Source organism: Ambystoma mexicanum, chromosome 2q (genome assembly GCF_040938575.1).
Source record: "Ambystoma mexicanum isolate Mex_15411 chromosome 2q, UKY_AmexF1_1, whole genome shotgun sequence".
Taxonomy (NCBI): Eukaryota; Metazoa; Chordata; class Amphibia; order Caudata; family Ambystomatidae; genus Ambystoma; species Ambystoma mexicanum.
In genome coordinates this window covers 746735272-746749685 of record NC_090924.1, presented here as the reverse complement: position 1 = coordinate 746749685, position 14414 = coordinate 746735272, and the positions used below count along the sequence as shown (strand labels likewise).

Below are 14414 nucleotides of genomic sequence, written 5' to 3'. Positions count from 1 at the left end.
GCAGTGGTACAAAGCGGGACTCTCCAGGGCAGGGCAACTATGGGGAGAGGGTGAATTCATGTCACTAGCCAGGCTGGAGGAGTGGTTGGAAATGAAGGGACTCTCACCCTTCAAGTAAAGGGTGTCCTGACGAAACCCATATGGAGGTTGGTGAGGGGGGGCAACCTATCCAGAGACCCGACTCCCTTTGAAAAAGTACTACTGCAAGAGACCAATACCAAGGGAAGGATATCTAGGCTGTACAGGGAACTGAAGAGGGGGGAATTCAGACAATGTGCCAGCACAGGGAGATGGGAGGAAGACCCAGGGATTGAAATGACTTGCCAGCTCTGTGGTAAAATGTGCAGAGGGGGGACATAATCCATGCGATCGCTGCAATATCGAATGCAGGCTCTTAAACTACTGCATAGATGGCACTACCCACCTATAACACTAGAGAAAATGTACCCAGGGGTAGATGCCCATTGTTGGCGCTGTAGGTGGCCGAAGGCAGACTTCTGTCACATGTGGTGGAGATGCGCACCAATCCACCATCCTGGAAGGAAGGGCTGGGGTGGTTAAAGCGACTGGATGGACTAGACAGGCCTAGGGACCCCATCCTGCTACCATTTGGAGTGGTGAAGAAGGGGGAAGAAGGGGTAGCGGAAGGGCGCATTTTCTGCACCCTTGAGGTAGCAGCGAGCTGCTGCATAGACAAACACTGGAAAAGGGATACTGTGCCCACGGAGAAAGAGTGGGTCCGGTTAGGCAAGATTGTATGCAGTAACCCTGTGGGAGACTACACCAGTCTTGTCCTCTTGGTATTAGCTAACCCAGCTATTGGTATAGGTCTGTATTACACAAGCTGGTAGACTGACTGAGCAGCCAGACTTCTCAAGAGGGCTAAATGCGAGCTGTAGCATTGAAATCCAGAAACACAAGTATACAAATAATACTTACTCTCAAGGTTTTCTAGTAAAATTACCATTTAACGGTCAGTTTTAAATAAGCATTCTTTAAAAAGGGCAATATGCAACAAAAATACACTTCAGAACACTTTCTAGGAATCAATATAAGCAAGTAGCTACTCTTTTGAGATGCTCATACACACTTCCTACACCCTGAGGTGACTTCAATTACTAGGACAGTATTGGCATTTTTTGTGCTTGGTAAAATTCTGAGGTTGTGGAAAAGGAAAAGGTTAGGGAAGGAAAATGGTTAACAGGTTCTCAGAGCATGTGAGCACTTTTCAATCTCCCAATGAAGTGTAGATGAGAACATTCCCAGCAATACATTTTAAACCTAGGCACCACTGATGAGGGACAGTAAGAATCAAAGTCAATGGGTCAGAAGAGTCTGCAGGGAGCCAGGACAGCCAAAGTAATTTTGAACAATGTCTATGGAGCTGAGGAACTTTAGATAGCACAATGTCTTGCACAAAGTTTAGATAGTTTGTAAGAAATCACTGTTGGGTCACACGCTGTTAGGCTTGTGAAAGAGAGCTGATATCAACTCTGCAAAAAGCATCTTCTGCAAGTCTCAAGTGAGATAGTGCAAGCTACAGACAAAAGAGTAAAGTACCCCATAGTCAAGACAGTACCTTAGGTTTGAAGAAGAGAATCCAGCTGGCTTCTGTTCTGGTTGCAGTCTTGCAGATCCTGGGCCTCAGTCGTGCGGACAAGAGGGTGGAGGTCTGGAGGCCTCCTGCACTGCAGTTAGAACGTCGTCAGCGGCTACGGGCTCTTTTCAATTCAGCGGCACTTCGAGGTACCGGCAAATAGCACCACCACAGATCTTGGACACTTGATGGGCTTCCCTTGCTTCTGGAGTCCAGCACTCGGGTGAGGTGACTCCACTTGGGTTGTCCTGCTTCGGGAGGGTCCTCAGGATCTTTCAGGAGTTTTGGTCCGGCTTAAAGATTAAGCACTCTACTACAGATTTCTCGACCCCTGGCACTCCGTTCCAGCAGCAGCAAAGATGTACAGTCAGTTGGGGAAAGTCAGTCTTGGGGTTAGTTGGTCCCACTTACTCAAGGGAAGAAGTTGTCAGTTCTGGGGCTTCTCTAATCGATTCAAAATTGGAGCTTCAGCACTGGAGCAGGGATTCGCCGGGCAGTTCAACAGTCCAGGAGGGTGCCTTCAGTCCAAGAAACTTCAGCTTTTATGTAGGTTTCTCCCATTCATGCACTGCCTAGCTGTCACTCACAGCTGGCTGGTTGTCCTGCAAGGACAGCCAGCCAGACTGTCATTCACCACTGGGTGCATTCAGGTTACTCGGAAGACTAAAGACAGAGCATTATGGGCACCTCCCTCGCTTCCTGCCCTGCCAGATACACTGGAGCCAGAGGTGGGATTTGGTACTGAAGCCTGTCAAAGGCACAACAAACCAAAGGGTTAAACCTTCTTTAGCGCTCAGAGTAAAACCCAGGAAAGACCCCACACACAAGAAATGGCGAAAAGAGAAGACCGGGGCCATTTTGACAAAATGGGCACCCATGGGTGCACTACTGCAGCGGAGGATTCAGTCTGCGGTAAAAACGCACAATGGTAGGAAAATGAAACCACTGCCACAGGCCATTAAAGGTCAGGAGGGTAACATACAAAATGTTACCCGAGTAAGTAGGAAAAGGGGCTACTAAGTAACTTCCCAGTACTTCCACATAAAATGGGGTGTACTAAACCTACATAGGGATAACGGGTAAGTAAAGTCAATTTCACTTTACTACTCTTGGGAACAGTAATTCACCCAACAGTAGGTATTTAAACCTCAGGAGAAATCCAATGGACTTCTCTGGGACACTGCACTGAAGGTGCTGTGTGTCACCATACAACAGTAGGTGCGTATAGAGTTTGACAGACTGCAAAAACAAAGAAAACAGAGTCCAAATTAGATCAATAAAACGAGAGAGTGAGAAAAAGGTCTCACTAACTCCAGGATTTAAATTTAAAAGTCCTAAAGTCCAGCAAAAAAGCTGGGGGTCTCTAAGGTTAAAGGGAATTTGCAGAGAACAACAAGTTACTTATCCAATCTTTCGATTGGATGTTCCTCCCATGTATTCCTCATCTTAGATATATCCTTAGCTTCAGCTTTGGTAAAAATTCTCTCCCCACCAGAGAGCGCTCCACTCAAGGCCGCGGCGTCGATGTCCCTCGGCGGCATCCTTCGAGCACCAACGTCATCCGCTGTATAAATGCCTTGAGCGCGCTTGTTGGCCTCAGTTCTGTTTTTTCATGTCTTATAGCCCATAAATTATAGTTAAAGGACGTGCCTCTCTTGACCCAAGCCTTAAAAGAATTTAGAGTGTAATTCACGTAAACTGTACTGTGGGATTGGCAGGGAGGGTTGATTATGAATACGTGGGAGGAACATCCAATCGAAAGAATGTTACAGTTGGTAAGTAACTTGCTCTTCAAATGGATTGTGTCCTCCCACATATTCCTCATCTTAGATAGACTCCCAAAGCAGTTTTGTATTGGAGGTGGGAGTACAGAAATGTTCTAGTCATGTACAGAATGAAGTACAGATTGAGCAGAGAGACTTCCTTTAGAAGAGGTCGAATCTCGAGCATAATGTTTTATAAACGTATGCATGGATGAGTTTATAGAAAATGTTTTCCAGTCTACAACTGCTAGGCGCTTTTCCCAATGTCGTTGTGTAATTATTTGATGCCTGGTCAGCTGCTACCTGGGCTTAATCCTGTGACTGGTCAGGATGATGAATAATTGTTAATAAAGAAGTGTAAGCCTTGTTTAGTGCTTTTACCATTAGGAAATTAAAGACTCTTTTGACCGGTTGTGGTTTAGTTCAACTTATTTATTACTTTTTTTCCCTTAAATCGAAAATGCAAGTTGATGGCAATCCATTTGCTGTCTAATGATTATGAACCTGATTGGGTCCAATTGTTCCAACTTAAATATTGTGATTTTTCCTGTGGATTACTTATAGGTAACTGGAAAGTTGAATTACCATACTTTCTTGTATTCGTTGCTTGGTGGTCGCAGTTACGTCACTGGGACATTTGTTCAAAGCCAGTCCATTGCTGGCTGTCTCATTTCATAATGTCTTGTAGAAGGTACTTGATGGTCCCAGTTGCCTCAGTGGGACATTGTTCAAAAGCAAATTCAATGTTGGCTGATTCTGTCTCCTGACAGACTGTCTTTTAAACTTGGTGCTTTTCTGAAAGTTTGTTGGATGTTCGTCCGTCCAGGGTACCAGGTTTAGAATAATGTCGAGCTCCAAAAACAGATGGTTTTTTCGACCAAATAATGTGCAACAGAATATATTCCTTTGGAATCCCATACTTCTGCTAGTTCATTTTCCTCTAGGACACAATATCCCCACAATTTCCGCTTGAGAACAGACTATAAGGACACTCTCAAATCGCAATCAAGGAATATCAGTAAGTACTGACCAGCTGTGCAAATAGCCAATTGCAACGGTCTACTCAAAATGCTCAAATCTTAAACCATGCGTCTAAATACGTATTACATCTTTGTCCCAAGGTATCTCAAACAATGATTTCTGCATAAGAAAATTGACTTTAACGACACTACAAAATCGTATTCAAGGAATACCAGTATCCTAAATAAGAGAATAGGGAAACCAAACTCCCTCCCCTGAGGAACCGCCCCAAAAGGGACGGGCATGCATGGATGACCATGTGGCTGCTGCAAAAAAATCTTGTGCAGGAACACCCCTTTTTAGTGCTGTCGACATTGCCATGCCCCTGGTTGAATGAGCCTTCAGTCCATCTGGTGGTTCTTACCGAGCCAATCTATAACATTCTGTTATAGGCAAAATTATCCATCTAGATAATATTTGTTTAGTTACAGCAAGTCCTAATTTGCGGCCATTGGATCCCACAAAAAGTTGATCACACCGACATATTTTTGCCAATCTTGAAATATAGAAGCTAAGAGCTCTTCTGGGATCTAGTCTATGTAGCCGTTCCTCTTCCATACTTGCGTGAGGCGGAGGGTAGAAAGCAGGCAGTGTTATTTTTGAGACAGGTGAAAATCAAACTATTTTTGGCAAAAAAGATGGTTTTACTCTAAGGACTACTTTGTCTTTATAAAAGATGGTGTGAGGAGCGCTAGAAAGCGCCTGTAACTGACTTACCCTGCGGGCTGATGTCAATGCTACAAGAAGCATTGTTTTTAAAGTAAGAAGCCTTAGTGGACAATGTAAAAGCTCAAATGGAATGCATGTGAGGAATTTCAGAACTAAGTTTAAACCCCACAGAGGAATTTGAAAAGGTATTGGAAGAAGCACATTTAGACTGTTTAAGAACTGAATTATTAAAAAGGTATCTTAACAAAAGATTCTTCCTCGGAGTAGCGCTTAAAAATGGAAAGCGCTGCTAAGTATCCTTTTATCGTACCAACCTGGAGCCCCAGATTAGCTAAGTGTAATAGAAAAGATAATATTGTGGGAATATTACATTGAAACGGATCCACATTTTTTTCTTTGCACCAGTTACTGAACTTGTTCCAACGACACTGATCGAGATTTGGTTGCTGGCCTTCTGGCCGAAAGCAAAATCTCTATCACGTCATCCGAAAGGTCCCAATCCCTATAGCTCAACCTCTCAGAAGCCATGCTTGAAGGTTGAGTGTGTTGACCTCTGGATGGAGAAAATGACCTTCCTCTTGCGAGAGAAGATCCTCTCTTTTTGGAAGACGTATTGGAGGGCAGATGAACATGTCCAGAAGGTTCGGGTAGCACGTTCTCCTGGCCCAATCCGGGGCAATTAGGATCAGGGTTGTCCTGAACTGTCTCAACCTCCCGATTACTTGAGGGATCACAGAGACTGGAGGCAATGCGTACAGAAGTGGAAACTCCCAATCCACCACGAACACGTCCCCTAGAGCTCCTCTCGGGGGAAATTCCCTTGAGCAGTACAGTTCGCACTACCGGTTGGCATCGGTCGCGACCAGATCCACTTGAGGGGTTCCCCAAAGGGCGAAGATCTCTTGAATGACTTCCTGAGCTAGCTCCCACTCGTGGGAGACTGCTCTGCCTACTCAGAGCGTCCGCCGCTGTGTTTTGCTCTCTGGCTCGATGAACTGCCAATAGAGATCCCTTCTTGTATTGCCCAGAACCAGAGCTGCATTGCCTCTGCACAGTCGTAGTAACCCTACTCCTCCTCTCTTGTTGATGTAATACATGGCCAACGTGTTGTCCGTCATTATCAGGACATTCTTTCCCCGTACAGAGGGCAGGAAGGCCTTCAGCGCTAGTCTGATTGCCCTTAACTCCAAAAAGTTGATGTGTAGTTTGGACTCCGATGGAGACCAACGACCGCTGATTGTCAACTCGCTGAGGCGTCCGTTACTACGGTCATCTCCGGCCATGGTTGCCAAAAAGATTCTCCTGAGGATATGATGTCTTCAAGCCCACCATTGTAGATCCTGTGCTACTTTGGCCGGAACCTGCAATAGATCTGACATTTCCCCTGAGAATTGGGACCATTGAGTCCTGAGAGCCCATTAAAAGGGATCTCATTCTCTATCTGGCACCAGAAAAATGCAGGTTTCCATAAGGCCGAGCAAGCTGAGAAAATCGAAGGCCGGTAGATACTGAGCATTCTGGAATTTTGTTACCATCTGCAGAATGTGGTGAGCTCTCTTCGGGAGGCGAGGCTTTGCCCGAGCAAGTATCCAGGACTACTCCGATAAACTGAAGTTTATGTGATGGTATCATGTTTGACTTTTTTAAATTCAGAGAATACCCTAGTTTGTGAAGGAAGTGACAAGTCTTCGACAGGTGATCCTGGGCTTGTTCTGGAGAACGTGCCCTGATCATCCAATCGTCCATATAGGGTTATACATGAATCCCCCCCTCTCCTGAGGGGGGGCTGCCACCACCGCCATCAACTTGGCGGAGGTTAACCCGAATGGCAGAACTCGAAACTGATAGTGAGAATTGCCAATCGCAAACCTCAGGTACTTTCTGTGCTTGAGATGGATTGGCACATGAAAGTAAGTATCCTGAAGGTCCAATGATACCAACCAATCCTGGAGTTGGAGAGGCTGAAGGATCTGAGAAAGTGTGACCATCTTGAACTTGTCCTTCCTTAGGAACTTGTTCAAGTTTCTCAAGTCCAAGATGGGTCTCAGTCCTTCGTCTTTCTTTGGAATGAGGAAATACCAACCCTTGTTCCTCTCCGCTACAAGTACAGGGTATATGTAAACCTTGCCATAGTGCAAGTTACATTAGTGGATTTTAAAGCCATGCTCCCTGATGTAAAAAATGTCCTGGACCACGCATCAACCTTTTTATCATCCCTATCCGGGGGAATTGTGGGGTATGCAGCATTTCTAGTACAGGTAGCTGCTTGAACTACCAGACTTTCTGGAGATGGGTGTTTACTTAAGTATTCTACGGTCTATATTCTGACAAACTTTTTATTAAGTGCTGGAATGGCTTCAGGATGCTCCCATGCAGAATTAACTCTCCTTTGTAAGGCTACATGAAGGGGAAGTATGGGGTCTTGCTGAGGTCCTCCTGAAAGGATATCAGTCATTTCTTCATCTTGATAGACAGGTGAATTTCTACCCCATCACATGAATTCAGCGACTACTCATTAATTTTCCATAGCCCGCATCAGCATGTTCTGCTCGGTCAGGTTTTTCAAATTCGTATTCTGCAGAGGTATCCAGACCACTTGCTGATTGCAAGCATTCATGTAGATCTTGTATTTTAGATTGAGGGTCAACTAACTCCTCAGGGACTGGGCTTGTGCCAAATTTAACACCAGCAGGAGAAACCTCTTCATCTGCTGATGACTCTTCCTCATGTATGGATGACATGGTCCTAAAGAAATCACGTCTACTCCCAGGATGAAAAACCTTTTCACATGGTATAGGTTTTAACATTGGTATAGGCATGGGCGTCGACAAAAACGATGTTGTAGCAACAACCTTCGATATTGTCGAGGAAGCTTTCGATGCCTTCGAAGGAATTGTCGAAGGAATTGTGGAGACCATCAACACTGTCGAAGGAGCCTTCGATGAAGTCAACTGTATACTCGACGTGAGCTTTTTAGGTTGAGCCGTCGACACCTTGTGCTTGACTACCTTCGATGTCTTCTAGGGAGTTTTCAATACAGACCTCAATGACCCATGAGAGATTGACGCCATTTTGTTTCCTTCTACCTCCGGTTTATGCACTGGTAGACTTTTTCCATGAGGTGTTTGGGAAGAATCCCTGGATGAAACCCTCGACAATTTTTTGTTGGATTTTCACGTTTTAGATCTTCCACTGTCACGTTACTAAAAATGTTTAACATTGAAGCTCTAAATGCTTCCCATTTTCTCAGGGAGTCATGTCTTGAAGGACAGGTTATCAGTTCCTCAGATGATGTCGAGGAAGAAGAAGAAGAGGGTGATCAGTGTCTTTTTTTCGTCTTTTTGGAGGACGAAGAAGAGGACTTCCCAGATCGTCTCCTCGACCTATATAATTTATGGTGTTTTACCAAAGATTCAGCCGAGTCCTTTCTACCCTTCAAAGAAGACTTCGATGAACCCTCCCCCATCGCCAGTTTACCTCTTCGTTCTTTTAAGGCCTTATGGGTCATCAACTGACAAGAACCGCAGTCATCAACAGGGTGGTCAGAACCGAGGCACCAGAGGCAATTTTTATGTGGATCAGTCAACAACATTTTCTTCCCACATTTCTTGAATCCCGTCTTCGGTGTGGAAGGGTTCGATGAAGACATTCTCACAAAACTGAAGAGACATTTGTAACGATCCGAAGCGAACAGAAAAACGTAACTGAGGCCAACGGGCGCGCTCTAGGCAGATGCAGATGACGTCTGTGCTCGAAAGATGCCGCCGAGGGACAGACGCCGCAGCCTCGAGTGGAGCGCCCTCTGGTGGAGACATTTTTTTCCAAAGCAGCAAAGCTGAAGGTAAGGATATATCTAAGATGAGGAATACGTGGGAGGACACAATCCATTCGAAATTAGAATACTCCCAAACAGGTCAAAAAAGAAATGTCCATCTATGTCATGGAGTACCTGACATCTCTTAGACCAGATAGAAGGGATCTGGCAGCCCTTCTTCAATAAATATGGTCTATAAACTGCCCAAGGAAATTGGAACACAAATATATACATGGAAGACCCCCAAGGGTGATTATGTGGTGGAGGAACATAATGGAATTGTGTACAGGGGGGACAGAGGGGATAGGAGTGGGGAAGGAGAAATGCAACCTTCACATGTTGAATCAGTTGGTGTTACTGTTGATGGATTACAATTGCAAAAAGGTCAATTAATTTCTTTTTTTAACCAAAAGGACATGGAGGAAAGTAGACTCCATAGTAAAGCGAAAACAGAGCACAGTTCCACAAGACATAGCCAATAAGAATGAATGGGTGGGAAAGGCTCCGCTCCTTCAGGATTTAAAGAAAAAAGGTCCAGAACTCCACCAAAAAGTGCTGGGGGTCTCACTAGGTGGTTGAGGGTGTGGGGGGCGGTTAGGGAGAGGGGAGGAGGTGGGAGGATACAAATTAGAAATCTTCCCAACAGGTGTGTTCTGATCTCAAAGGAAAAGAGGAGAAAATGTATTCCACCATCCATGAGAGCCCAAAGGGCTCCCATCAACACTGCACAAAAGGTGCAGTGTGCAGCAAAAGTTTAATTACAGATTCCCTCAAGTATGAAGCATGGTCAGATCAAAAAGAATGAATGCGCGGGAAAAAGGGTCCCACTCACTCGGTCATGAGTCCAGCAAAAGGTGCTTGGGGTCTCACAAGTAGAGTAGATTTGGCATAAAAATCCAACATTTGACACAAACACAAGCAAAGCGTTTAAGAGATTAGCGAAAACCAATCTTGAAAAATGTAGCTACTCATTATTTGCAGATTTTAATACTTAAACAAGAACAGATCATTACAATAGGAGCAGAAACAAAACCAGATTTGATAAAACTGCATTTGGACTTTCAGTACCTTTTCGTAGTAATCTTTCTGCCATTGATAATTTTGCTAGAAGTAGATACCGATTTGAAGTTACCCATCCCTGTGCCACCGAACGAAGATGAGGAAAAGGAAGTAAAGCCGCCATGGCCCAATGAACCAAACGAAGAAGTGAAACCTAGCAGAAAAACAATTAAATTCAAAACACTCAATTCAAACATATGTCAAAAATGTAATTTAAAAAAAGCATGAAAACCGATATATATCCGACACCTGAGACTATTCAACTTGAGATGAAACACCTGAATCAAGGAACAGGGTGCACGTATGTACATTTCTTTTTTTTTTTAATTGAGGTTAGTTGAATTTAATCAACTTTTTTCAATTTATGACAACAATTTATCAAAAGGTTTACATATAAAACGCAATGAAATATAAAACATGCAATCATAAGAGATAGCATTTTTTTTTTCAAGTTCACATATCCATGAAATCATCCTTGAATTATCATTGTGTATAACAGTGAAAAAAGGAAACTAAAAAGCAACTCTAACCATGTCAAGTAAAAATGAAGAGCTTTTCTGAACACAGAGTTTGAAGACAAAAGAAAAGAAAAAAATATCAGGGCAGAAATTTCACATATTCATATATCAGAATTAGTGTTTGACATTCATGTCAGACACATTTTATACATGGGATAAGAATTGTTAGTTGAACATCACACCCAATTATGAGTCCCTACAGATCACACCATATAGCAAACCATCAATACTAATGCTAATAGTTTGGATTTTGCAATAATCAATCGAATGAAGAGCAATGAGTGAGTATAACAATCACAGATCCAAAGATCCAGAGTTATCATTAGGAATCAAACTATTTTAGTAAATTTAAGGCTCGCAAAAAGTTAATTGTGGCCAGCCTTATACTCATACAGTTGGTAGTGGAAATAGCAAGCCATCTATGCTCATGCCTCATCTGGCTAAAGTAGGGCAAATGTTTACTAAAGTGACTTTGTCTTAAGTTCATGAGTTCAGGACAATCTACAATGACATGCTCCAAAGTTTCAACAGTTGTTGCATTATTGCAAAAACGACACCCTGAAGATTCCTGCAGGATTTCTTTCCTACGGGCTTGAATTTCACGGGTAGGACATAAATTAAAACGCATGCGCAACAATGCATTCCTGACGGCAGGAGAAGGAGATTTACATAAGTAGAAGGCCATATCTCTGTAACGTTTTGCCGAAAAAACAGATGGATCAAAATCTTTATACTTCAAACACAGATCTCTAGTGTCAATCCATCATGTAGAGCTTTTTCTTGGCTCTATCCGGATCGGTAACAAGGGTTTCAATAGAAATGTCTGCATTTAGTAGTATGGTAAGAATGTTTTTAGACCATGTTTTCGGAAACAGATGAGGATGACATCAAGTAACTGGCAACTGTAGCTAAGGTTGAATTATCAAGAACAGATAATAAACATTTTCTGAACAAGCTGCATAAGCGCCAGTTATACATTGCCAAAAGTGAGGTCAAACCCAATTCATATAGAATGATCGGGCCTGGAATGCATTGTGGCAGATTTAGAATAGCACGCCAAAATTTTGCTTCCAAAGCATTCAAAAGCACCAAATCAATCACACTGTATGTTTCTAAACCATATAAAATGGTAGGGATGACATTCTGTATCCAGAAGATCAAGGCAGGTTCAATGGAAAATTTCCCAAATTTATACATGAGTCGAGTCTGGCGGATTGCTGCGTGACTTAACTTCAATTTTCATTAACTGAGATTGAGTGGTCGACGATCCGTCACATAGGATACCCAGATATGTGTAATTGGGAACCACCTCTAGACTTATGTGCTCTATTTTCCAAATCATTTGATGACTGCGCTTGCCTTTCGGGGTGTAGACTACGATTTGGGTTTTGTCATTTACTACCAGCTCATTAACTCGAAAATATTGACATAGGGCTGTTAGGCGATTTTGCAGGCCAATGGGAGTTTGATATTAGTACTAAATCATCTGCGTGCCATAGCACTTTCACCTCGATGTGCTTCAATTTCGGTGCATCTGCACATACCTCAAGTGCACTTCTAACATCATTAATGAAAAAATTGAACAACACTGAGGCGAGTATGCACCCTTGCTTAAGCCCCCGATGAGTGAAGACAGCTGATGTTAGAAGCCCCTCAAAATTCAATTGTACCCGGATGGAGGTATTAAGAGTGTAGTGCAAAAATGATATCACTTAAAGTTGACGGACACCCAGCCTCTAACAATTTATCCATCAGTCGAGGACTAGAAACTAAATCAAAGGCCGAGTGTAGGTCAACGGAGGCGAAGTACATGGGCTGTTTATTGGACTGTGCCTGATGTTTAATTGCGTGAAGAGTTGTTAAATTTACCGCAGTCCCAAGACCTGCAACGAAGCCTGTCTGGGCCGGGTCACGCTGCTTTGCATTGGCGACCCATTGATTAAATTCCTTCAACACCAACCGAGAATAAAATCTTTCCCGGCGCGTCTAGGAGGGCAATGGGGTGATAGCATTTTGGATCTTTACGATCACCATTCTTGTTGATGGAAACTATTAGAGAAGTGCTCCAAGATTTTGGAATTATCTTAGTTGATAAGATGTGATGAAAGGAATTAAACAAGATAGTGGCCCATTCTTCTGCATTCTGCTTAAGCATGTGATTCGTAAGACTATCCGGCCCAGCCGCTCTTGAGGAGGATGACTTACTAATGAAATCCCTCACAGATTCCATCGAACATTCCAGGGACCAAGTATTAGAAGATCTCTGTATATATTCATATTTAGACATGTTATGATCAGCATCTAGTTGGGTAAAATGTTCTACCCATTGCGTTTCTGCAACACCATTTATTTGGGATTCCAATTGGGAAGAGGTATTACACTTGTTCAACAATTGCCAGACTTGTGCTGAATTTTTCAAAAAGCAAGCAGACAGGAAGTTCTCACTGTCAACTTGAAATAAACGCGCTTTTCCAGCACAAGTCCAATTGCGATATGAACATTTCGCTGTTTTGATGGTTTGAAGCTGTTCTTTTAGCGGCAGGTTACGAGAATAACGTATCTCTTTTCTTAGTTGAGCTTTGCGTTGGTGTAAAGCTAGATCAAAGCCGTGAGTATGAGCACGAGAAGGTCTGATATGTAAAAATTGAGCATTTCTGAACGCGTCAAGCACCTCAACATAAGATGATAGTGCATTTGTGCTTTGATGTCTTAAAATAGCTGTATTTAATGATTGCAGCTGGTCTGGTGACCAATGAAAGCGATTCTTACCGTTGTTAAGTATCAGAGATTGTTTAGACCAATGTTTAGTAGTGCAATCTGTTTGACATGGGGTCAACAATTGAAGAGACAATATGTGATGATCACTGTTTGTTTTATATTTTTGAACTTAGTAGCGTTAGCATATATGCTTTCACTTGCATAGATGTAGACTATGGTGGAGCTAGAATGTCCCCTTTCCCACGTGTTTTGCGGCGGGATGTCGCCCATAATGGATCCATTCATCACTTTCAAGTTAAGATCTTCGATAAAGATGCTCCATCTCAAACTTATTTTATAAAATAAGTTATAAAATAACCCCTTATTAGGTGCAGGAAGACATACGAGATTTAGGTCCTCCACCACCATTATACCAGAAATCGATTGTAGGGCAATAGTTTCAAAAACTGATAAGGCATGATAAAAAGCGTCATCAGTAATGCCCGCAGGGTTACGATAGAGGTTTATGAGGGCAAATACATGAGGTCCATGAGTGATTTTGACCACCTGAATGAATCTATTCGGCGAAAGCCATTCCCCAATTTGGAAATTTTTGCTAGATTTCACAGCCACCAATAAGCCCGCAGTGGGTCTACCTTTATTGGTGGACAGCTGGAAGGGAGCAAATGGTATGATCATCCCAAGTGGGGGCATGTACCATCCACGTCTCTTGCAAGGCTACAATATCGTAACTATTTAATTGAGCATTCGCAGACCACTGTAAATGTGAGTGCCCTCTGGTATTCCAACTACCCAGAGAGATAGTTTCACTCTTCTCAACTGTTGGTGGTTTTAACGTGTTTTTTGTTGTCAATCTGGTCTGTGGGCAGTTCACCTCTGTGCAAAAAGTGCAAGAGCATTCTGTGGTCGGAGTCTGTACCGGTATTTCATTTTGAACTATTTTCTTGTGTAGGTGGACGGACGGGGTCTAGCGCGAGCTAAAAGCCCAGATTAAAGAGATCCATTTTTGATTTCCATAGAGCGTTCCGGACCAGTCCCGATTTAATCCATAATCTTAGTTTTGCAAATAAATTCAATCTGGTCAAAATCACTCGAGGACAAGTCCTCCAGGGACTGAATGTCTGCAAAGATGTTCAAAACACTAGAGCGACACAGATCATATTTCGGAAAAGGGCCCTCACGACATTTTAAGATTAAGGTGTGGAAGGAATTGAAACGCTGTGTTTTGACATCTTTTTGGTTACGAGCTTGAATTT

The 14414-nt window shown here is 43.1% G+C and overlaps 1 protein-coding gene across 4 annotated transcripts in view; it reads right to left on the bottom strand.

Moving 5' to 3' along the window:
• DNAJB6 (DnaJ heat shock protein family (Hsp40) member B6) overlaps nt 1–14414 on the bottom strand; it is a 739852-nt gene that overhangs the window by 345252 nt on the left and 380186 nt on the right. For all 4 annotated transcript variants that reach the window (XM_069647974.1, XM_069647976.1, XM_069647975.1 and 1 more), the window contains exon 7: nt 9932–10076. In XM_069647974.1, coding sequence (XP_069504075.1) covers nt 9932–10076 — 145 coding nt within the window. The remainder of the gene's footprint in view (nt 1–9931; nt 10077–14414) is intronic.